The sequence below is a fragment of the Salvelinus namaycush genome, chromosome 13, assembly GCF_016432855.1.
Source record: "Salvelinus namaycush isolate Seneca chromosome 13, SaNama_1.0, whole genome shotgun sequence".
Classification (NCBI taxonomy): Eukaryota; Metazoa; Chordata; class Actinopteri; order Salmoniformes; family Salmonidae; genus Salvelinus; species Salvelinus namaycush.
In genome coordinates, this window is record NC_052319.1 from 34,479,400 (window position 1) to 34,501,783 (window position 22,384).

The 22,384-nt window shown below is 44.6% G+C and overlaps 1 protein-coding gene across 2 annotated transcripts in view; it reads left to right on the forward strand.

Annotated features, from left to right (window-relative positions):
- The window catches only part of LOC120058466 (amyloid-beta A4 protein-like), a 48,069-nt gene that overhangs the window by 18,280 nt on the left and 7,405 nt on the right, over positions 1-22,384 (forward strand). The window contains exons 4-10 of one of the 2 annotated variants that reach the window (XM_039007141.1): positions 1,223-1,335; positions 11,384-11,568; positions 11,777-12,012; positions 12,203-12,373; positions 15,622-15,755; positions 18,291-18,365; positions 18,436-18,594. In XM_039007141.1, the coding sequence (XP_038863069.1) occupies positions 1,223-1,335; positions 11,384-11,568; positions 11,777-12,012; positions 12,203-12,373; positions 15,622-15,755; positions 18,291-18,365; positions 18,436-18,594 (1,073 nt within the window). The remainder of the gene's footprint in view (positions 1-1,222; positions 1,336-11,383; positions 11,569-11,776; positions 12,013-12,202; positions 12,374-15,621; positions 15,756-18,290; positions 18,366-18,435; positions 18,595-22,384) is intronic. The other variant, XM_039007142.1, reaches the window with a different exon arrangement.

Sequence of the window (22,384 nt, forward strand, 5' to 3'; positions counted from 1 at the left end):
ATGACAAAGCGAAAACAGGTTGTTTGAATTTTTTTGCAAATGTAAAAAAACAGGTACCTTATTTACATAAGTATTCAGACCGTTTGCTATGAGACTCCAAATAAAGCTAATGTGCATCCTGTTTCCATTGATCATCCTTGAGATGTTTCTACAACTTGATTGGAGTCCTCCTGTGGTAAATTCAATTGATAGGACATGATTAGGAAATGCACACACCTGTTTATATTAGGTCCGACAGTTGACAGTGCATGTCAGAGCAAAAACCAAGCCAAAGAAATTGTCCGTAGAGCTCTGAGACAGGATTGTTTCAAGGCACAGATCTGGGGAAGGGTACCATTGCTGCAGAATGCTGTGGTAGCCATGCTGGTTAAGTGTGCCTTGAATTCTAAATAAATCACAGACCGTGTCACCAGCAAAGCACCATCACACTTCCTCCTCCATGCTTCACGGTAGGAACCACACATGCGGAGATCATCTGTTCACCTTTGCGTCTCACAAAGACACTGCGGTTGGAACCAAAAATTGGCTCAAAAGCATTAAGAAGGAAAGAAATTTCACAAATTAACTTTTAACAAGGCACTCCTGTTGATTTGAAATGCATTCCAGGTGACTACCTCATGAATCTGGTTGAGAGAATGCCAAGTGTGCAAAGCTGTCATCATTAAATAGATTTTGATATATTTAACACTTCTTTGGTTATGATGATTTCATAGTTTTTATGTTTTCACTATTATTCTACAATGTAGGAAATAGTAAAAAACAAAGAAAAACCCTTGAATGAGTAGGTGTCCAAACTTTTGACTGGTTCTGTAGGTGTGCCATGCTTGTAGCGTCATACCCAAGAAGACTCAAGGCCGTAATCACTGCCGACGGTGCTTCAACAACGTGCTGAGTAAAGGGTCTGAATACTTATGTAAATGTGAAATTTCAGTAAAAAAAAAAAAATGTGCACAAAAAAAATCTAAAAATCTGTTTTTGCTTTGTCATTATGGTGTATTTTGTGTAGATTGATGAGGGGGGAAAACTATTTAATCAATTTTAGAATAAGGCTGTAAAGTAACAAAATGTGGAAAAGTCTAGGGGTCTGAATACTTTCCGAATGCACTTTACATTGCACATTACCTCTGTCATACACATTGTACGCTTCTCATGTAACCACATACATTATACATATTGCACAATTTCCTTGTGTGTGTGAGAATCATTAATCTGTGTTTTGCAGTTGGGGAGTTTGTGAGTGATGCCCTGCTGGTTCCTGATAAGTGCAAGTTCCTGCACCAGGAGAGAATGGACATGTGTGAGAGCCACCTGCACTGGCACACCGTGGCTAAAGAGGTCAGGACACTTTCATGGCTTATCACACAGTTCTGTTGTGTTCAGGTCTCTGCTCTCTGGTCTCTCCTCTATCTATCTAGTACTCTCTCTCCTCTCTATCTGTCTACTGAACAAAAATATGAACAATTTCTAAGGTTTTACTGAGTTTGAGTTTATCGAAGGAAGTCAGTCAATTGAAATTAATCCATTAGGCCCAAATGTATGGATTTCACATTATTGGGCCTGGGGGGGGGGGCCTGGGATGGCATAGGCCCACCCACTTGGGAGCCAGGCCCAGCCAATCAGAATTAGTTTTTCCCCACAAAAGGGCTTTATTACAGCCAGAATTACTCCTCAGCACCACCCCCTCCTCAGACGGTCCTGCAGGTGAAGAAACTGGATGTGGAGGTCCTGGGCTGGCGTGGTTACACGTTCTCTGACAACAGCTCTGTTGGACATTCCTGCAGTCAGCATGCCAATTGCACGCTCCCTCAAAACTTGAGACATCTGTGGCATTGTGTTGTGTGACAAAACTGCACATTGTCGTTGCCTTTTATTGTCCCCAGCGCAAGGTGCACCTGTGTAATGATCAGGCTATTTAATCAGCTTATTGATATGCCACACCTGTCAGGTGGATGGATTATCTTGTCAAAGTAGAAATGCTCACTAACAGGGATGTAAACACATTTGTGCAGAATGTTTTGTGTATGGAACATTTCTGGGATCTTTTATTTCAGGTCATGAAACATGGGACCAACACTTTACATGTTGTATTTATATTTTGGTTCAGTCAAATGTTATATTCTCTCTTAACATTACACACAAAAGAATAAGGACATTACAAATGTCATTATGTGTATATATACGGTGTTGTAATGATGTGAAAGTACAAAAGGGAAAATAAATTAACATAAATATGGGTTGTATTTACAATGGTGTTTGTTCTTCACTAGTTGCCCTTTTTCTTGTGGCAACAGGTCACAAATCTTGCTGCTGTGATGGCCCACTAGTATTTCACCCAACAGATATAGGAATTTATCAAAATTGGATTTGTTTTCAAATACTTTGAGGATCTGTGTAATCTGAGGGAAATATGTCTCTATGGTCATACATTTGGCAGGAGGTTAGGAAGTGCAGCTCAGTTTCCACCTACTTTTGTGGGCAGTGTGCCCATAGCCTGTCACTTGAGAGGCAGGTCTGCCTGTGGCAGCCTTTCAATAGTAAGGCTATGTTCACTGAGTCTGTACATAGTCAAAGCTTTCCTTAATTTTGGGTCAGTCACAGTGGTCAGGTATTCTGCCAGTATTCACACCTCTCTATCTAGTATTCTCTATCTATCTAGTGTTCTCCTCTATCTATCTAGTGTTCTGTCTCTATCTATCTAGTGTTCTCTCTCCTCTATCTATCTAGTGTTCTCTCTCCTCTATCTATCTAGTGTTCTCTCTCCTCTATCTATCTAGTGTTCTCTCTCCTCTATCTATCTAGTGTTCTCTCTCCTCTATCTATCTAGTGTTCTCTCTCCTCTACCTAGCTAGTGTTCTCTCTCCTCTATCTAGCTAGTGTTCTCTCTCCTCTATCTAGCTAGTGTTCTCTCTCCTCTATCTAGCTAGTGTTCTCTCTCCTCTATCTAGCTAGTGTTCTCTCTCCTCTATCTAGCTAGTGTTCTCTCTCCTCTATCTAGCTAGTGTTCTCTCTCCTCTATCTAGCTAGTGTTCTCTCTCCTCTATCTAGCTAGTGTTCTCTCTCCTCTATCTAGCTAGTGTTCTCTCTCCTCTATCTAGCTAGTGTTCTCTCTCTCCTCTATCTAGCTAGTGTTCTCTCTCCTCTATCTAGCTAGTGTTCTCTCTCTCCTCTATCTAGCTAGTGTTCTCTCTCTCCTCTATCTAGCTAGTGTTCTCTCTCTGTCTATCTAGCTAGTGTTCTCTCTCTCCTCTATCTAGCTAGTGTTCTCTCTCTGTCTATCTAGCTAGTGTTCTCTCGTCTATCTATCTAGTGTTCTCTCTCCTCTATTCAGGTCAAGGAGCTTAATTGTCATGGGAAACATATGTTAACATTGCCAAAGCAAGTGAAGTAGATAATATACAGAAGTGAAATAAACAATAAAAATTACACTCACAGAAGTTCCAAAAGAATAAAGACATTACACATGTCATATTATGTATATATACAGTGTTGTAACGAAGTACAAAAGGGAAAATATATAAGCATAAATATGGGTTGTATTTAAAATGGTGTTTGTTCTTCACTGGTTGACCTTTTCTTGTGTCTACAGGTCACAAATATTGCTGCTGTGATGGCACACTGTGGTATTTCACCCAGTAGATATGGGAATTTATCAAAATCGGGTTTGTTTTCGAATTCTTGGTGGATCTGTGTAATCTGAGGGAAATATGTGTCTCTAATATGGTCATACATTGGGCAGGAGGTTAGGAAGTGCAGCTCAGTTTCCACCTCATTTTGTGGGCAGTGTGCACATAGGCAGACCTGGCTCTCAAGAGAAGACAGGCTATGGCGGTCTTTCTCAATAGCAAGGCTATGCTCACAGAGTCTGTACATAGTCAAAGCTTTCTTTGAGTTTGGGTCAGTCACAGTGGTCAGGTATTCTGCCACTGTGTACTCTCTGTTTAGGGCCAAATAGCATTCTAGTTTGCTCTGTTTTTTAAATTCTTTCCAATGTGTCAAGGAATTATCCTTTTGTTTTCTCATGATTTGGTTGGGTCTAATTGTGTTTCTGTCCTGGGGCTCTGTGGTGTGTGTTTGTGAACAGAGCCCCAAGTCCAACTCTTCTCCAGGTTCATCTCTCTGTAGGTGATGACTTTGTTATGGAAGGTTTGGGAATCGCTTCCTTTTTAGGTGGTTGTAGAATTTAACGGCTCTTTTCTGGATTTGGATAATTAGTGGGTATCGGCCTAATTCTGCTCTGCATGCATTATTTGGTGTTCTACGTTGTACACGGAGGATATTTTTGCAGAATTCTGCATGCAGAGTCTCAATTTGGTGTTTGTCCCATTTTGTGAATTCTTGGTGAGCGGACCCCAGACCTCACAACCATAAAGGGCAATGGGTTCTATAACTGATTCAAGTATTTTTAGCCAGATCCTAATTGGTATGTTGAATTTTATGTTCCTTTTGATGGCATAAAATGCTCTTCTTGCCTTGTCTCTCAGATCGTTCACAGCTTTGTGGAAGTTACCTGTGGCGCTGATGTTTAGGCCAAGGTATTGTTAAGAGAATTCAGTTCTCATGTTCTTTAACCAATTCAATTAAATTACTCAGTCTGCTATATCAGGATTTGTAAGATACTGATAGAAATAAAAACAGACAGAGGCCCAGTCTACAATAGTCAAATGTTTATTTACGGGAACGTTCTGCCTATCATTTCCTGTACATTGGTCTATATACCTCACATTTCGTCATAAATGTCCCTCTCAGATACAATGGCAACCTAGTTCACAAGTCTTCTCCTACTCACACGTTGTCTGCCACCTGTTATACAATCTACTACAAGCCCAAGGTCTTTCCCCTCCCTGGGTGGGGAGACTTCCATCCCTGTTATCAGTTTCACAGTGGTCACAAGTTGTCTGCCACAGTTCCTTGCCTACCAACAGTCCCTCTTTCTTATGGACAAACATTCTTCATCAGACAGGATATAATTCTGTTAGTTATAATTCTACGTTAAATGTATAAATCCTTTAGTCATTATTCATAAAATTCCCATAACAGGTATGTGTAGTTTTTTGTGTGCTCTGGGGCAACGGTGTCTAGATGGAATTTGTATTTGTGGTCCTGGTGACTGGACCTTTTTTGGACACCATTATTTTGGTCTTACTGAGATTTACTGTCAGGGCCCTGGTCTGGCAGAATCTGTGCAGAAGATCTAGGTGCTGCTGTAGGCCCTCATTGGTTGGTGACAGAAGCACCAGATTATCAGCAAACAGTAGACATTTGACTTCAGATTCTAGTAGGGTGAGGCCGGGTGCTGCAGACTGTTCTAGTGCCCTCGCCAATTCGTTGATATATATGTTGAAGAGGGTGGGGCTTAAGCTGCATCCCTGTCTCCCCCCACGGCCCTGTGGGATGAAATGTGTGTGCTTTTTGCCTATTTTAACCGCACACTTGTTGTGTGTGTACATAGATTTTATAATGTCGTATGTTTTTCCCCCAACACCACTTTCCATCAATTTGTATAGCAGACCCTCATGCCAAATTGAGTCGAAGGCATTTTTGAAATCAACAAAGCATGAGAAGACTTTGCCTTTGTTTTGGTTTGTTTGTTTGTCAATTAGGGTGTGCAGGGTGAATACGTGGTCTGTCATGCGATAATTTGGTAAGAAGCCAATTTGACATTTGCTCAGTACATTGTTTACACTGAGGAATTGTACAAGTCTGCTGTTAATGATAATGCAGAGGATTTGCCAAAGGTTGCTGTTGACGCATATCCCACGGTAGTTTTTGGGGTCAAATTTGTCTCCACTTTTGTGGATTGGGGTGATCAGTCCTTGGTTCCAAATATTGGGGAAGATGCCAGAGCTAAGGATGATGTTAAAGAGTTTTAGTATAGCCAATTGGAATTTGTTGTCTATATTTGATCATTTCATTGAGGACACCATCAACACCACAGGCCTTTTTGGGTTGGAGGGTTTGTATTTTGTCCTGTAGTTCATTCAATGTAATTGGAGAATCCAGTGGGTTCTGGTAGTCTTTAATAGTTGATTCTAATATTTGAATTTGACCATGTATATGTTTTTGCTGTTTGTTCTTTGTTATAGAGCCAAACAGATTGAAGAAGTGGTTTACCCATACATCTCCATTTTGGATAGATAATTATTTGTGTTGTTTGTTCAGTGTTTTCCAATTTTCCCAGAAGTGGTTAGAGCCTATGGATTCTTCAATTACATTGAGCTGATCTCTGACGTGCTGTTCCCTCTTTTTCCATAGTGTATTTCTGTATTGTTTAGTGATTCACCACAGTGAAGGCGTAGATTCAGGTTTTCCGGGTCTCTATGTTTTTGGTTGGACAGGTTTCTCAATTTCCTTCTTAGATTTTTGCATTCTTCATCAAACCATTTGTCATTGTGGTTCATTTTCTTCGGTTTTCTATTTGACATTTTTGGATTTGATAGGGAAGCCTATCAAATATACTGTTAAGAGTTTCCACTGCCAAGGTTATGCCTTCACTATTACAGTGGAACGTTTTATCCAGGAAGTTGTCTAAAAGGGATTGAATTTGTTGTTGCCTAATAGTTTTTTTGGTAGGTTTCCAAACTGCATTCCTTCCATCTATAGCATTTCTTAATATTACTCACTTCCTTAGGCTTTGATGCCTCATGATTGAGTATTGCTCTGTTCAAGTAGACTGTGATTTTGCTGTGGTCTGATAGGGGTGTCAGTGGGCTGACTGTGAACGCTCTGAGAGACTCTGGGTTGAGGTCAGTGATAAAGTAGTCTACAGTACTACTGCCAAGAGATGAGCTATAGGTGTACCTACCATAGGAGTCCCCTCGAAGCCTACCATTGACTATGGACATACCCGGCGTGCGACAGAGCTGCAGGAGTTGTGACTTGTTTTTGTTGGTTATGATGTCATAGTTGTGCCTAGGGGGTTATATGGGGGAGGGAATGTTGACACCTCAGGCAGGTGTTTGTCCCCTTGTGTGCTGAGGGTGTCAGGTTCTTGTCCGGTTCTGGCATTTAGGTCGCCACAGACTAGTACATTCTCTCCCTGGAAATGATTGATTTCCCCCTCCAGGATGGAGAAGCTGTCTTCATTAAAGTATGGGGATTCTAGTGGGGGGATATAGGTAGCACACAGGAGGACATTTTTCTCTGTTGAGATCATTTCCTTTTGAATTTCTAGCCAAATGTGAAATGTTCCTGTTTTGATTAATTTAATGGAGTTAGTTAGGTCTGCTCTATACCAAATTAGCATACCCCCTGAGTCCCTTCCCTGTTTCACACCTGGTAGTTTGGTGGATGGGACTACCAGCTCTCTGTAACCTAGAGGGAAACCAGTGGGTCCGTTTCCTCTATACCAGGTTTCTTTTAGGATGACAATGTCTGTATTTCCGATTTCTTTGATGAAGTCCAGGTTTCTGCTCTTTAGGCCAAAGGCAGATGACCTCAGGCCTTGGATATTCCAGGATGAGATGGTGAAGGCTTTGTGTTCCATAAAGTGTCCAATGTTGTTGGTCGTGTGGTTTGGCCTCAGGCCAGTAAGTGTGAGCAGAGCCTGCTGAGCATCTGGTACATGCCATTGGCTAGGGCTAGTGTAATATTCAGGGTTGGGTCTGTTTGGGCGTATGTGTGACTTCCACGTTGAGGCCCTCTTTGCGGGGATGGGGTGGGAAGGAGGGGCATAGGTCTGATCTGAGGGGGCCTAAATGGGGTGTAGGCATGGTTGACTTGGGGGGTGTTGATTGGTTGGGGTGGGGGTGTGTATGTGGCTGGTGGTGTTGTGGTCTGGATGTAGGTCTTCTCGGCATGGGTCCTCTATGTGTAGGTCCAGGGGGGGTCCCGCAGGTCTGGGATCGTGTCTCGCTGGTCTGGGCGGGGTGTCTATTGATTTGTTGCTCCTGTGTGAAGTGTTGGGGCTGCGTTTGAGAGCGATGTCCTTTAGAGTCCGGGCGAAGGTGGGCACTGCTGCCTTGTATAGGTGGACCCTGGTTCAAGTCCAGGGTGGAGTGGTGGGCCAGGAAAACATTTGGTTTTGAGGCACAGTCACAGAAAATACTTGCGTTTACCCGCTGTATGGTAGCAGGGTGGAAGTCTTTCGTGGTAGAAAATCAAATCAAATTTTATTTGTCACATACACATGGTTAGCAGATGTTAATACGAGTGTAGCGAAATGCTTGTGCTTCTAGTTCCGACCATGCAGTCTAACAAGTAATCTAACCTAACAGTTTCACAACAACTACCTTATACACACAAGTGTAAAGGAATGAATAAGAATATGTACATAAAAATATATGGATGAGCGATGGCTGAACGGCATAGGCAAGATGCAGTAGATGGTATAGAGTACAGTATATACATATGAAATGAGTAATGTAATGTAAACATTATATAAAGTGGCTAGTGATAGATTTATTACATCAATTTTTCCATTATTAAAGTGGCTAGAGTTGAGTCAGTATGTTGGCAGCTGCCCCTCAATGTTAGTGATGGTTGTTTAACAGTCTGATGGCCTTGAGATAGAAGCTGTTTTTCAGTCTCTCGGTCCCTGCTTTGATGCACCTGTACTGACCTCGCCATCTAGATGATAGCAGGGTGAACAGGCAGTGGCTCGGGGTGGTTGTTGTCCTTGATGATCTTTTTGGCCTTCCTGTGACATTGGGTGCTGTAGGTGTCCTGGAGGGCAGGTAGTTTGCCCCCGGTGATGCGTTGTGCAGACCTCACTACCCTCTGGAGAGCCTTACGGTTGTGGGCGGAGCAGTTGCCGTACCAGGCTGGGATACAGCCCGACAGGATGCTCTCGATTGTGCATCTGTAAAAGTTTGAGTGTTTTTGGTGACAAGCCAAATTTCTTCAGCCTCCTGAGTTTGAAGAGGCGCTGCTGCGCCTTCTTCACCACGCTGTCTGTGTGGGTGGACCATTTCAGTTTGTCTGTGATGTGTACGCCGAGGAACTTAAAACTTCCCACCTTCTCCACTACTGTCTCGTCGATGTGGATAGGGGGCTGCTCCCTCTGCTGTTTCCTGAAGTCCACGATCATCTAGCAGGGTTGAGATAACCACTTGTGCATTGGGGAAAGTAGAAGAAGCTTTTTCAATCACTCCCTTCAGTGCTGTGGCCACCACTTCCTGCTGTGTTCTCAGGTTGTTTTTACCTGTGTGTAATATTATGTGGCTAGGTGAACCTAGTTGGTCCTCAGACAGAAGGTCAGGGCGCGCTGGATGTTTGGACACACTGTGTTTGGGAGAAGAAAAAAATAAATAATAATATATATTTCCCATTTGAGTCCATAAGGAGTACAATCTGTGTCTTGTGTATTTCCTCAGTGGGTGTGTGTGGGGGGGGTTGTCAGGAGGGCTATCAGGGTGGCTGACAGGGGGGGTGCTCAGAGGGGGTGAGATCCCCTGGGCTTGGGGTTCTTCAGTTGTCTGCTGTGATGTCAACACTATGGTCAGGGTCTGGTGTGGACTGTTCTGCTGTGGTGTCGAGACTTTTGTCAGGAGCTGAGGTGGGCTGGTCTGCTGGCTTCTCTGCAGGGGTGGCCACCTCTCTAATGGGTTGTTCTGTCACACGCCATCCCTCTCACCATCTCCTCCAGCAGTCTGATCCTCTCCTCTAGTGCACTGTTCTTTTCCTGCTCTTGCTTTTTATATTGTTGATGTTGTCTCACCTCTATCTATCAATCAATCAAATGTATTTATAGAGCCCTTCTTACATCAGCTGATGTCACAACATGCTGTACAGAAACCCAGCCTAAAACCCCAAACAGCAACAATGCAGATGTAGAAACACGGTTGTTAGGAATAACTCCCTAGAAAGGCCGGAACCTAGGAATAAACCTAGAGAGGAACCAGGCTATGATGGGTGGCCAGACCTCTTCTATCCATCTTGTATTCTCTCATCTACCCATCTACCCATCTACCGATCCATCTCGTGTTCTCTCCTCTATCGTTCCATCTCGTGTTCTCCCCTCTATCGTTCCATCTCGTGTTCTCCCCTCTATCGTTCCATCTCGTGTTCTCCCCTCTATCGTTCCGTCTCGTGTTCTCCCCTCTATCGTTCCGTCTCGTGTTCTCCCCTCTATCGATCCGTATCGTGTTCTCCCCTCTATCGATCCGTATCGTGTTCTCCCCTCTATCGATCCGTCTCTTGTTCTCTCCTCTATCAATCCGTCTCTTGTTCTCTCCTCTATCGATCCGTCTCGTGTTCTCTCCTCTATCGATCCGTCTCGTGTTCTCCCCTCTATCGATCCGTCTCTTGTTCTCCCCTCTATCGATCCGTCTCGTGTTCTCCCCTCTATCGATCCGTCTCGTGTTCTCCCCTCTATCGATCCGTCTCGTGTTCTCCCCTCTATCGATCCGTCTCTTGTTCTCCCCTCTATCGATCCGTCTCGTGTTCTCCCCTCTATCGATCCGTCTCGTGTTCCCCCCTCTATCGATCCGTCTCGTGTTCTCCCCTCTATCGATCCGTCTCGTGTTCTCCCCTCTATCGATCCGTCTCGTGTTCTCTCCTCTATCGATCTAGTGTTATCAGTACAGAGGGGTTCTGATCTATGCGGTAGCAAGGGGTGGTGTAAACAGAGGAAGAGTCAGCTTTAAAAAAAAATATTATATTTAATGTTCACAGAATGGCACTCGGACAGTTGAAGAAAGGGAAACAAAATCCTAGTTTGGTTCAGAGCACTTCACTTACAAACCAAAGATCCTTTCGATAATCAACAAAATAATCTCTTTTGTGACTAAGCTTGGCTTTGGCTCGCAGCTACGGGAATCACCCACGCACATTCATCTTTTAATCCGTTTTGTCTTGGTCTCTCAATGTCCTGTTCTTTCCTTTTCTTGTTTCTTCGTTCTATAGTTCTCCTCATTTCACCCCTTCTCCTTTCTTCTCTTTTTTCCTAGTGCATAATTTCTTCACTTGCACTGGTAATAAGGGGTGTGTTCGGGGAATCCTGTGAAGTCAGCAGGGATTCCCTGAGGGCCCCTGCCCCTCTGACTCCCATTGACCCCCATACCTCTGGATGATTCACACTATCAGTATTCTCTCCTCTCTCGATCTATCGAGTGTTCTCTCTCTCTCATATTCTGGGGGAGTGTGTGTGCTGGGCTGTGATGACTCAGCCCTTTATCTCGGTCCATCCTCCCATGCAGGCATGACTGCTCTCTGCTCTTCACCTCATCCCTACTCCTATTATTTTTGACTGATTCTATAAGCTAGAATTCTACCAATGATTGATTTGCTTCATATTGTTTATTTGTATCACCTTTTGTCTTTTGCTTAGTTTTATCCTGAGCATGTACCTGACCAGGAAACTGTCTTGACACTAGTGATATGTAAAGATCTGTGTCTTAACAGCTCATTTGCCCATCACTTTTTTCCTAATTACTATTATTATCAGTCCTGCGGAGACCGCACCATGAATCTCCATGACTACGGGATGCTGTTGCCATGCGGCATCGACCGTTTCCGAGGGGTGGAGTTTGTGTGTTGCCCAGCGGAGACACAGCGCGAGTCAGACAGTGTGGAGCTGACTGAGTCTGATGTGTGGTGGGGTGGAGCCGAGACTGAATATACCGATAACAGGTACGCACAAACACAATGCATACACACATAAAGGTGCAAGCACAGGTGCATACAGGCAGACACAAACATCCAGACATTTCAGCACACACACATCATCTTAAATACTTACTCAAGTTCCTAAACCAGTGGTTAAATCCTTTTGACAGATAATCTGCACAACCAGACTACACACACTGATAGACTCACGTTCCACCCTCTCTCCCTACAGCATGCCTCGCCAGGCGGATCAGGGGGCTGTCACCACTGAGGAGGATGACGAAGAGGATGCCTTTGACAGAGATGAGGACGGAGATGGTCTTGAGGATGATAATGATGATGATGATGATGAAGACGACGATGAGGATGACGTGACCGGTGAACGGGACAGTGGTGAAGGCACCTCCAACATCGCCATGACAACCACCACCACGACCACCACTGAGTCGGTTGAGGAAGTCGTCAGAGGTAAGAACAAGCCATGGCTTGAAAGAGATGATTACTTGTTTGTTTGTTTGTTTTTCCCCAAGGATTTGTGGGGAGGTTTTAAAGATGGAGAAGATGTGTGTATGTTTGAACATATTGTGTAAACACACCCAAGCAGTGTGTGTGATTGCTCTGTGTGAGTGTGTGTTTTAAGAGTGTGTGTCTTTCTCAGAGGTGTGTTGGGCGCGTGCTGAGTCGGGCCCGTGCCATGCCATTCTGGAGCGTTGGTACTTTGTGCCAGAGAAGGGCACCTGTGCCCCCTTCCTCTTTGGAGGGTGTGGGGGCAACCGGAATAACTTTGACTCAGAGGAGTACTGCCTGTCTGTCTGCAGCAACAGTGTGTGTAAGTCCCTGGACTGGACCCCCGATATGGACCTCTATACCCCTTGACTTGGGGAGTATCCCCCCTGCTGTCTGCCTCTCTGAGCTGTCTGTCTGTTTAACACCGTCTACCTGTCTGTCTGATGGCTCTTAGACACTTGGAGCACAAGTGATGTACTACCTACTCTGAAAGGGGAAGATTTTTCAGTTCTAGACTGAACAAAAATATAAATGCAACATGCAACAATTTCAAAGATTTTACTGAGTTACAGTTCACATATGGAAATCAGTCAATTTAAATAAATTCATTAGGGCCTAATCTATGGATTTCACATGACTGGGAATACAGATATCCATTTTATTGGTCACAGATACTTAAAAAAACCTAAATGTAGATGCGTGAATCAGAAAAGCAGTCAGTATCTGGTGTGACCATCATTTGCCTCATGCGGAGCGACACATATTATTTGCATAGAGTTGATCAGAATGTTGTCCCATTCCTCTTCAATGGCCGCTCCCTCAAAACTTGACACATCTGTGGCATTGTGTTGTGACAAAACTGAACATTTGAGTGGTATTTGTCCCCAGCACAAGGTGCACCTGTGTAATGATCATGCCGTTTAATCCGCTTCTTGATATGCCACACCTGTCAGGTGGATGGATTATCTTGGCAAAGGAGAAATGCTCACTAAGAGGGATGTAAAACACATTTGTGCACAAAATGTGAGAGAAATAAGGTTTTTGTGCCTATGGAACACTTTTATTTCACTTCATGAAACATGTGACCAACCTTTACATGTTGTTTTGATATTTTTGTTCAGTGTAAATTTTGCATCATATTCGTCAATGATGGATACTTTAAGTTTTCATTGAATTTCATAAAAAATATATTCTGCCACTCTTAGAGGGAAGTGGAAGGTCAATAAAAAGCACAGCCTTTTAAGATATTTATTGATCTTTCATTTCCCTCCAATAGTAGTTATTACAGATGAACCATTACTCTGGATAGCTAAGACTGTTTTACTGCAACAAACCTTGAGGGCCTGGATCCATCTCAGGTTTTGGGGAAGTGCAGAGTGTTCCTATCAATAGTCTGCTCTAGTGGGTGAACAGATGGCTTGGTACAGACAGACGTTGACCTTTCAATTAGGTCATTCTGATAGATAAAAAAAAAAAAACGTAATCAAGAAACGGACGAGATATTAGGAAGTATCTGCGCCGACATTAGCAGAGAATGTCACTGGTGGAAAATAGCCAACTCACTCACTCCCTCTTCTGCTTTTGCAACTATTCTCTCACTCACTCCATCACTCACTAACCAACTCAAAAACATTGTGTGTGTGAGACAATGTTTGTCTGGTGATTTCTGGTGGCCTGACCTGGCAGTGGGTTAATGAGTTGATGTTCTAACCGGTTTAACCTAACAGCAGCAGTGTCTCTTTAAATCACTGTATCCGTGTGTGTGTGTGTGTGTGTGTGTGTGTGTGTGTTCCTGCATATGTCAGTTGGTTGAGTCTCTTTCTGTTTCCCAGCCCCAGCCTGGCTGTTCCACTCTTTTCCGGCACTTTCCGCGCAGTTAAGCACAACGCTCCTCAGCGGGAGAGAATGATGCAGCGCCTACCCTGATCCTGACTGGGCAGAATTCACTTATCTGATCTCCAGTCTCCCGTATCTCGCGCATGCATACACACCCACACACACAGACACAACAGAAATGTCAAGGCAGACCGGTATATCACCTGTCTGTCTGTCTGTGTGGTTGACCTGTCTCTCTACCTGTTTGTCTGTCTGTGTTGTTGACCTGTCTCTCTACCTGTCTGTCTGTGTGGTTCACCTGTCTCTCCACCTGTCTGCCAGGTCTACCTGTCTTTGTGTGGCTGACCTGTCTGTCTGTGTCATTGACCTGTCTGTCTATCTCTGTCTGTCTGTTTGTGTGTGTTTGACCTGTCTGTGTGGTTGACCTGTCTTTCTATCTGTGTTGTTGACCTGTCTCTCTACCTACCTGTCTGTGACTGACCTGTCTCAACCTACCTGTCTGTCTGTGTGGTTGACCTGTGTCTGTCTGTGTGGTTGACCGGTCTCTCTACCTGTTTGTCTGTCTGTGTTGTTGACCTGTCTCTCTACCTACCTGTCTGTGTGGCTGGCCTGTCTCTCTACCTACCTGCCTTTGTGCAGTTGACCTGTCTCTCCACCTGTCTGCCAGGTCTACCTGTCTTTGTGTGTTTGACCTGTCTCTCTACCTGTCTGTCTGTGTGGTTGACCTGTCTCTCTACCTGTCTGTCTGCGGTTGACCTGTGTCTCTACCTACCTGTCTCTCTGTGTGGCTGACCTGTCTCTCTACCTACCTTTGTCTGTGTGGTTGACCTGTCTGTCTGTCTGTCTGTGTGGTTGACCTGTCTCTCTGTCTGTCTGTCTGTGTGGTTGACCGGTCTCTCTACCTGTCTGTGTGGTTCACCTGTCTCCACCTGTCTGCCAGGTCTACCTGTCTTTGTGTGTTTGACCTGTCTCTCTACCTGTCTGTGTGGTTGACCTGTCTCTCTACCTGTCTGTCTGTTTTTGTGGTTGACCTGTCTCGCCACCTGTCTGCCAGGTGTACCTGTCTTTGTGTGGTTGACCTGTCTCTCTACCTGACTGCCAGGTCTACCTGTCTGTTTGTGTGTTTGACCTGTCTCTCTACCTGACTGCCAGGTCTACCTGTCTGTTTGTGTGTTTGACCTGTTTCTCTACCTGACTGCCAGGTCTACCTGTCTGTTTGTGTGTTTGACCTGTCTCTCTACCTGACTGCCAGGTCTACCTGTCTGTTTGTGTGTTTGACCGGTCTACCTGTCTGTCTGTGTTTGACCTGTCTCTCTACCTGACTGCCAGGTCTACCTGTCTGTTTGTGTGTTTGACCGGTCTACCTATCTGTCTGTGTGTTTGACCTGTCTCTCTACCTGACTGCCCGGTCTACCTATCTGTCTGTGTGTTTGACCTGTCTCTCTACCTGACTGCCAGGTCTACCTGTCTGCCTGTGTGTTTGACCTATCTCTCTACCTGACTGCCCAGTCTACTTATATGTCTGTGTGTTTGACCTGTCTCTCTACCTGACTGCCCGGTCTACCTGTCTGTCTTTGTGTTCAGACCCTGAAAGTCTTAAATGTGGGAGGAGGATATGCCGCTGTTTAACTTTTGAGTGATCAGTATGTAACAGTTACCTTCTGTCTTTGGACCCTTTTGTGGAAATCCCCTTTCTCCTCTCCCCTCTATCGCTTTTTCTTCCTCCTCTCCCAGTGCCTACCACGGCCCCCTCCCCCCCTGACGCGGTGGACCGTTACCTGGAGTCTCCTGGAGACGACAGTGAACACGCCAACTTCCAGCAGGCCAAGGAGAGTCTGGAGGCCAAGCACCGCGACAGGATGTCCCAGGTGTGTTTGAGAGGGAGAGAAAGATAGCCTGTGTGTTTGTGAGAGAGAGAGAAAGATAGCCTGTGTGTTTGTGAGAGAGAGAGAAAGATAGCCTGTGTGTTTGTGAGAGAGGGAGAAAGATAGCCTGTGTGTTTGTGAGAGGGAGAGAAAGATAGCCTGTGTGTTTGTGAGAGGGAGAGAAAGATAGCCTGTGTGTTTGTGAGAGAGAGAGAAAGATAGCCTGTGTGTTTGTGAGAGAGAGAGAAAGATAGCCTGTGTGTTTGTGAGAGAGAGAGAAAGATAGCCTGTGTGTTTGTGAGCGAGAGAGAAAGATAGCCTGTGTGTTTGTGAGAGAGGGAGAAAGATAGCCTGTGTGTTTGTGAGAGAGGGAGAAAGATAGCCTGTGTGTTTGTGAGAGAGGGAGAAAGATAGCCTGTGTGTTTGTGAGAGGGAGAGAAAGATAGCCTGTGTGTTTGTGAGAGAGGGAGAAAGATAGCCTGTGTGTTTGTGAGAGAGGGAGAAAGATAGCCTGTGTGTTTGTGAGAGAGGGAGAAAGATAGCCTGTGTGTTTGTGAGAGGGAGAGAAAGATAGCCTGTGTGTTTGTGAGAGAGAGAGAAAGATAGCCTGTGTGTTTGTGAGAGGGAGAGAAAGATAGCCTGTGTGTTTGTGAGAGAGAGAGAAAGATAGCCTGTGTGTTTGTGAGAGGGAGAGAAAGATAGCCTGTGTGTTTGTGAGAGGGAGAGAAAGATAGCCTGTGTGTTTGTGAGAGAGAGAGAAAGATAGCCTGTGTGTTTGTGAGAGAGAGAGAAAGATAGCCTGTGTGTTTGTGAGAGAGAGAGAAAGATAGCCTGTGTGTTTGTGAGTGAGAGAGAAAGATAGCCTGTGTGTTTGTGAGAGAGAGAGAAAGATAGCCTGTGTGTTTGTGAGTGAGAGAGAAAGATAGCCTGTGTGTTTGTGAGTGAGAGAGAAAGATAGCCTGTGTGTTTGTGAGTGAGAGAGAAAGATAGCCTGTGTGTTTGTGAGTGAGAGAGAAAGATAGCCTGTGTGTTTGTGAGTGAGAGAGAAAGATAGCCTGTGTGTTTGTGAGTGAGAGAGAAAGATAGCCTGTGTGTTTGTGAGTGAGAGAGAAAGATAGCCTGTGTGTTTGTGAGTGAGAGAGAAAGATAGCCTGTGTGTTTGTGAGTGAGTGAGAAAGATAGCCTGTGTTTGTGAGAGAGAGAGAAAGATAGCCTGTGTGTTTGTGAGAGAGAGAGAAAGATAGCCTGTGTGTTTGTGAGAGAGAGAGAAAGATAGCCTGTGTGTTTGTGAGAGAGAGAGAAAGAAAGAAAGATAGCCTGTGTGTTTGTGAGTGAGAGAGAAAGAAAGAAAGATAGCCTGTGTGTTTGTGAGTGAGAGAGAAAGAAAGAAAGATAGCCTGTGTGTTTGTGAGTGAGAGAGAAAGAAAGAAAGATAGCCTGTGTGTTTGTGAGTGAGAGAGAGAGAAAGAAAGATAGCCTGTGTGTTTGTGAGTGAGAGAGAGAGAAAGAAAGATAGCCTGTGTGTTTGTGAGTGAGAGAGAGAGAAAGAAAGATAGCCTGTGTGTTTGTGAGTGAGAGAGAGAGAAAGAAAGATAGCCTGTGTGTTTGTGAGTGAGAGAGAAAGAAAGATAGCCTGTGTGTTTGTGAGAGAGAGAGAAAGATAGCCTGTGTGTTTGTGAGTGAGAGAGAAAGATAGCCTGTGTGTTTGTGAGTGAGAGAGAAAGATAGCCTGTGTGTTTGTGAGTGAGAGAGAAAGATAGCCTGTGTGTTTGTGAGAGAGATAGAAAGATAGCCTGTGTGTTTGTGAGTGAGTGAGAAAGATAGCCTGTGTGTTTGTGAGAGAGAGAGAAAGATAGCCTGTGTGTTTGTGAGTGAGAGAGAAAGATAGCCTGTGTGTTTGAGAGTGAGAGAGAGAAAGATAGCCTGTGTGTTTGAGAGTGAGAGAGAGAAAGATAGCCTGTGTGTTTGTGAGTGAGAGAGAGAAAGATAGCCTGTGTGTTTGTGAGTGAGAGAGAGAAAGATAGCCTGTGTGTTTGTGAGTGAGAGAGAGAAAGATAGCCTGTGTGTTTGTGAGTGAGAGAGAAAGATAGCCTGTGTGTTTGTGAGAGAGAGAGAAAGATAGCCTGTGTGTTTGTGAGAGAGAAAGAAAGATAGCCTGTGTGTTTGTGAGAGAGAAAGAAAGATAGCCTGTGTGTTTGTGAGAGAGAGAGAAAGATAGCCTGTGTGTTTGTGAGTGAGTGAGAAAGATAGCCTGTGTGTTTGTGAGTGAGAGAGAAAGATAGCCTGTGTGTTTGTGAGTGAGAGAGAAAGATAGCCTGTGTGTTTGTGAGTGAGAGAGAAAGATAGCCTGTGTGTTTGTGAGAGAGAGAGAAAGATAGCCTGTGTGTTTGTGAGAGAGAGAGAAAGATAGCCTGTGTGTTTGAAAGAGGGAGAACGTATGGGGGAGAGGGGTCCCTTCTCTGACGTGAACTAAGGACAATAAGGGGGTTCACTACACTACCCACAATCCTCTGATGTGTGACTGACGTGTCTCGCCAGGTGATGAGAGAGTGGGAGGAAGCAGAGAGACAAGCCAAGAGTCTCCCTCGCGCTGACAAGAAGGCAGTCATCCAGGTACACTACCTTGTGTACGTGTGCGTGTGTGTGTGCGCGCGTGCGTGCGTGCTAATTTTTTTGTGTGCAGCACTTCCAGGAGAAGGTGGAGGCCCTGGAGCAGGAGGCAGCAGGAGAGAGGCAGCAGCTGGTGGAGACCCACATGGCCCGGGTGGAGGCCCTGCTCAACAGCCGCCGCCACATGGCCCTGGAGAACTACCTCGGCTCCCTGCCGGCCAACCCACCCAGGGTACATATATACAGTGCATTCGGAGTGTTCAGACCCCTTGACTTTTAACACATTTTGTTACATTATAGCCTTATTCTAAAATGGATTGAATCGTTTTTCCCCCCCACATCAATCTACACACAATACCACATAAGGACAAAGCAAAAACTGGTTTTTAGACATTTTTGCAAATGTATTTAAAAAAAAAATGTTTTAAATAACATAATTATTCAGACCCTTTACTCAGTACTTTGTTGAAGCACCTTTGGCAGCGATTATAGCCTAGAGGTCTTCTTGGGTATGATGCTACAAGCTTGGCACACCTGTATTTGGGGAGTTTTTCTCCCATTCTTCTCTGCAGATTCTCTTGGATGGGAAGCGTCACTGCACAGCTATTTTCAAGTCTCTCCAGAGATGTTTGATCAGGTTCAAGTCTGTGCTCTGCCTGGGCCACTCAAGGACATTCAGAGACTTGTCCCGAAGCCACTCTTCCGTTGTCTTGGCTGTGTGGTTAGGGTCGTTGTCCTGTTGGAAGGTGAACCTTCGCCCCAGTCTGAGGTCTTGGCTGCTCTGGAGCAGGTTTTCATCAAGCATCTCTCTGTACTTTGCGTCGTTCATCTTTCCCTCGATCCTGACTAGTCTCCCAGTCCCTGCCGCTGAAGAAAAAAAAAACAGCATGATGCCACCACCACCATGCTTCACTGTAGGGATGGTGCCAGGTTTCCTCCAGACGTGGCGCTTGGCATTATGGTGGAGAAATTACAAGATGATGTTATAATACTACCATTTATGCAATAGAATAGGGTTCCATTAGTACTTGCTTACCTGTGTCTGTGTGAACTGAGAGGAGCCTTTGAGGCTCAACGCTGACAATTGATTTCTGAATGGTTTGGTGCTAAAACCTACAGCATGCATTCCATAGAATGAGTTGGTGTTTGTGTTCTGTAAGGTACCAGGGAGAGATGGCTCAGGTATGGATAATGATGAGAGGAACCTTGTCTCGGGCCAAACTATGGTTTCTGTACAATAAGAACAGTCTTCACGGCAAATGCTGTCTGGCTGGGGGATACTCCTTTCTCGCATCTGTTGTTTGTCATGTAGACTAAGGGGGTGTATCTTTGCTATAAAATATATTTGTATTCTTTGTGTCAGGACTCTCAATCATAAAGGCCTGATTTGTGGAGGGCTGCAGAGATGTTTGTCCTTCTGGAAGGTTCTCCCATCTCCACAGAGGAACTCTGGAGCTCTGTTAGAGTGACCATTGCCCTTCTCCCCTGATTGCTCAGTTTGGCCGGGCGGCCAGCCAGTTCTAGGAAGACTCTTGGTGGTTCCACTCTTCTTCCATTTAAGAAGGATGAAAGCCACTGTGTTATTGGAGACCTTCACGTTTTTGGTACCCTTCCCCAGATCTGTGCCTCTTCACAATCCTGTCCCGGAGCTCTACGGACAATTCCTTCGACCTCATGGCTTAGTTTTTGCTCTAACATGCCCTGTCAACTTATATAGACAGGTGTGTGCCTTTCCAAATCATGTACAATCAATTGAATTTACCCCAGGTGGACTCCAATGAAGTTGTAGAAACATCTCAAGGATGATCAATGGAAACAGGATGCACCTGAGCTCAATTTCAAGTCTCATATTAAAGGGTCTGAATACTTATGTAAATAAGGTATTTCAGTTTTTTATTTTTAATACATTTAAAAAAAAACTGTTTTCGCTTTGTCATTATGGGGTATTACGTGTAGATTGATGAGAATAAAACAAATATTTAATCAATTTTAGAATAAGGTTGTAACGTAATAGAATGTGGAAAAAGTCAACGGGTCTGAATACTTTCCCAATGCACTGTACACCAGTGGAGGCTGCTGAGGGGAGGACAGCTCATAATAATTGCTGGAATGGAGCAAATGGAATGGTATCAATTTGATGTATTTGATACCATTCCACTCGTTCTGCTCCAGTCATTACTGCGAGCCTGTCCTCCCCAATTAAGGTGCCACCAACCTGCTGTGATAGATACACCCTCTCACCATGCATAATGCACATATTACACTCAGTACACACTGTACACCAGGTGTGCCCTACCTTCTTTGACGTGTGATCTACTTTTTAATTTGCCAGCCTGATGAGATCTACCAGTCTCTAAACCAACCAACAAAATGTATGAAACGCAGCACACCACTGAGTATGGACCTGCTGCTATGAATCCTATTTGATACCCAAATATAATGTGGACCAATAACACGTTTTCCACACAAGTGCAACCAATTTCATTTCCTACCTTCGTGTGACTTTTGGCATTGGGTGGAGGCCAGTAGTTTTTCATAGTTAGGGCTGTAGCAGCTTGTTGCCAGTCTCATGCAGGCCACATGGTGGTCATCTGTCATAGTAGATCTGTACTTGGACTTTATTATCTTCATGTGAGAAAATGCAGACTCACAGAGGTAGGTTGATCCACAAAGGGCTGATAAGTTGAGAGCACATCTTCTTATGTTGGGATACTTCTCCTCTACAGCAGCTCCCAGAACTCTTCCTTCATCTCAGTGGTTGCCCTGGATTTCAGCTGAATGTCATTTTGAACGGGGAGAATTTTAGTTTCTCATATAGTTGTGTCCAACTGAAAAAGTGATCCCATTTTGGAGGCAATGACTTCCACATTTAAGTCTGTGCCAAACGGAAAGCACATATAAGTGGCAATAGGCTCAAGTGATGCAGTCAATGAAATGACTGTCAAACTCAGATGAGATGCTCTGGACTTGCGCCACGTAACGTGCACTGTCAAGCTGTGCTGTATCCTTGCCCTGACGTTCAAGTTCTGAATGCAGCTTTTTACGTTGCAGCTTTCTTGTGAGCAGTTGTAGTTTGCATTTAAGTGTTCACAGAGCTGATCATGTCAATTATATGTTTGCCTTTTTTTGCAGCGCTACATTCAATTAATTAATGATGTAAGTTAGGTCAGTGAGAAAAGCTCAATCCAGGAGCCACTGTGTGTCCTCTAGCTGTGCATATTCTGCATGTTTGGAGACCTTGAGAAACTCCTTGATTTTAGGCAACAACTCACTGAATCTCCAAAAAAATTTACCTAGACTCAGCCACCGCACATCCGTGTGCAGCAGCAGGTCTGTGTGCTCCTCTTCAGTCTCTTCTAAGTGAGCGTGAAATAGCCTCCGCTGTAGACTTCTTGCTCGAATAGAACACACAATCTTCATGGCAACATCTATCACCTCTTTCATGTTTAACATCTTCCTGCACAAAGCTTGCTGATGAATTATGCAGTGATAACTAAGAAAGTCCGGGAAAGAGTCATCTCGTTTGCACAATGCAACAAACCCACTAATGCGGCCTACCATAGCGGGTGCCCCATCCGTAGTAATGGAGACAAGCTTACAAAAGGGCAGATGGAATTTGTTAGGCATTTTTCAAGCTTTTATGAAGTTTGCTAACTCCCTTGTATGTCCTTTCAGTGGCAAAATGGTGAGTAGTTCCTCATTTGTACTCATGTTGTCACAAACTCAGCAAAAAAAGAAACGTACCTTTTTCAGGACAATGTCTTTCAAAGATAATTCGTAAAAAACCTGTGGAATAAATTGCAATGTCCGTACTGTGAGACGCCTAAGACAGCGCTACAGGGAGACAGGACGGACAGCTGATCGTCCTCGCAGTGGCAGACCACATGTAACACCTGCACAGGATCGGTACATCTGAACATCACACCTGCGGGACAGGTACAGGATGACAACAACAACTGCCCGAGTTACACCAGGAACGCACAATCCATCCATCAGTGCTCAGACTGTCCGCAATAGGATGA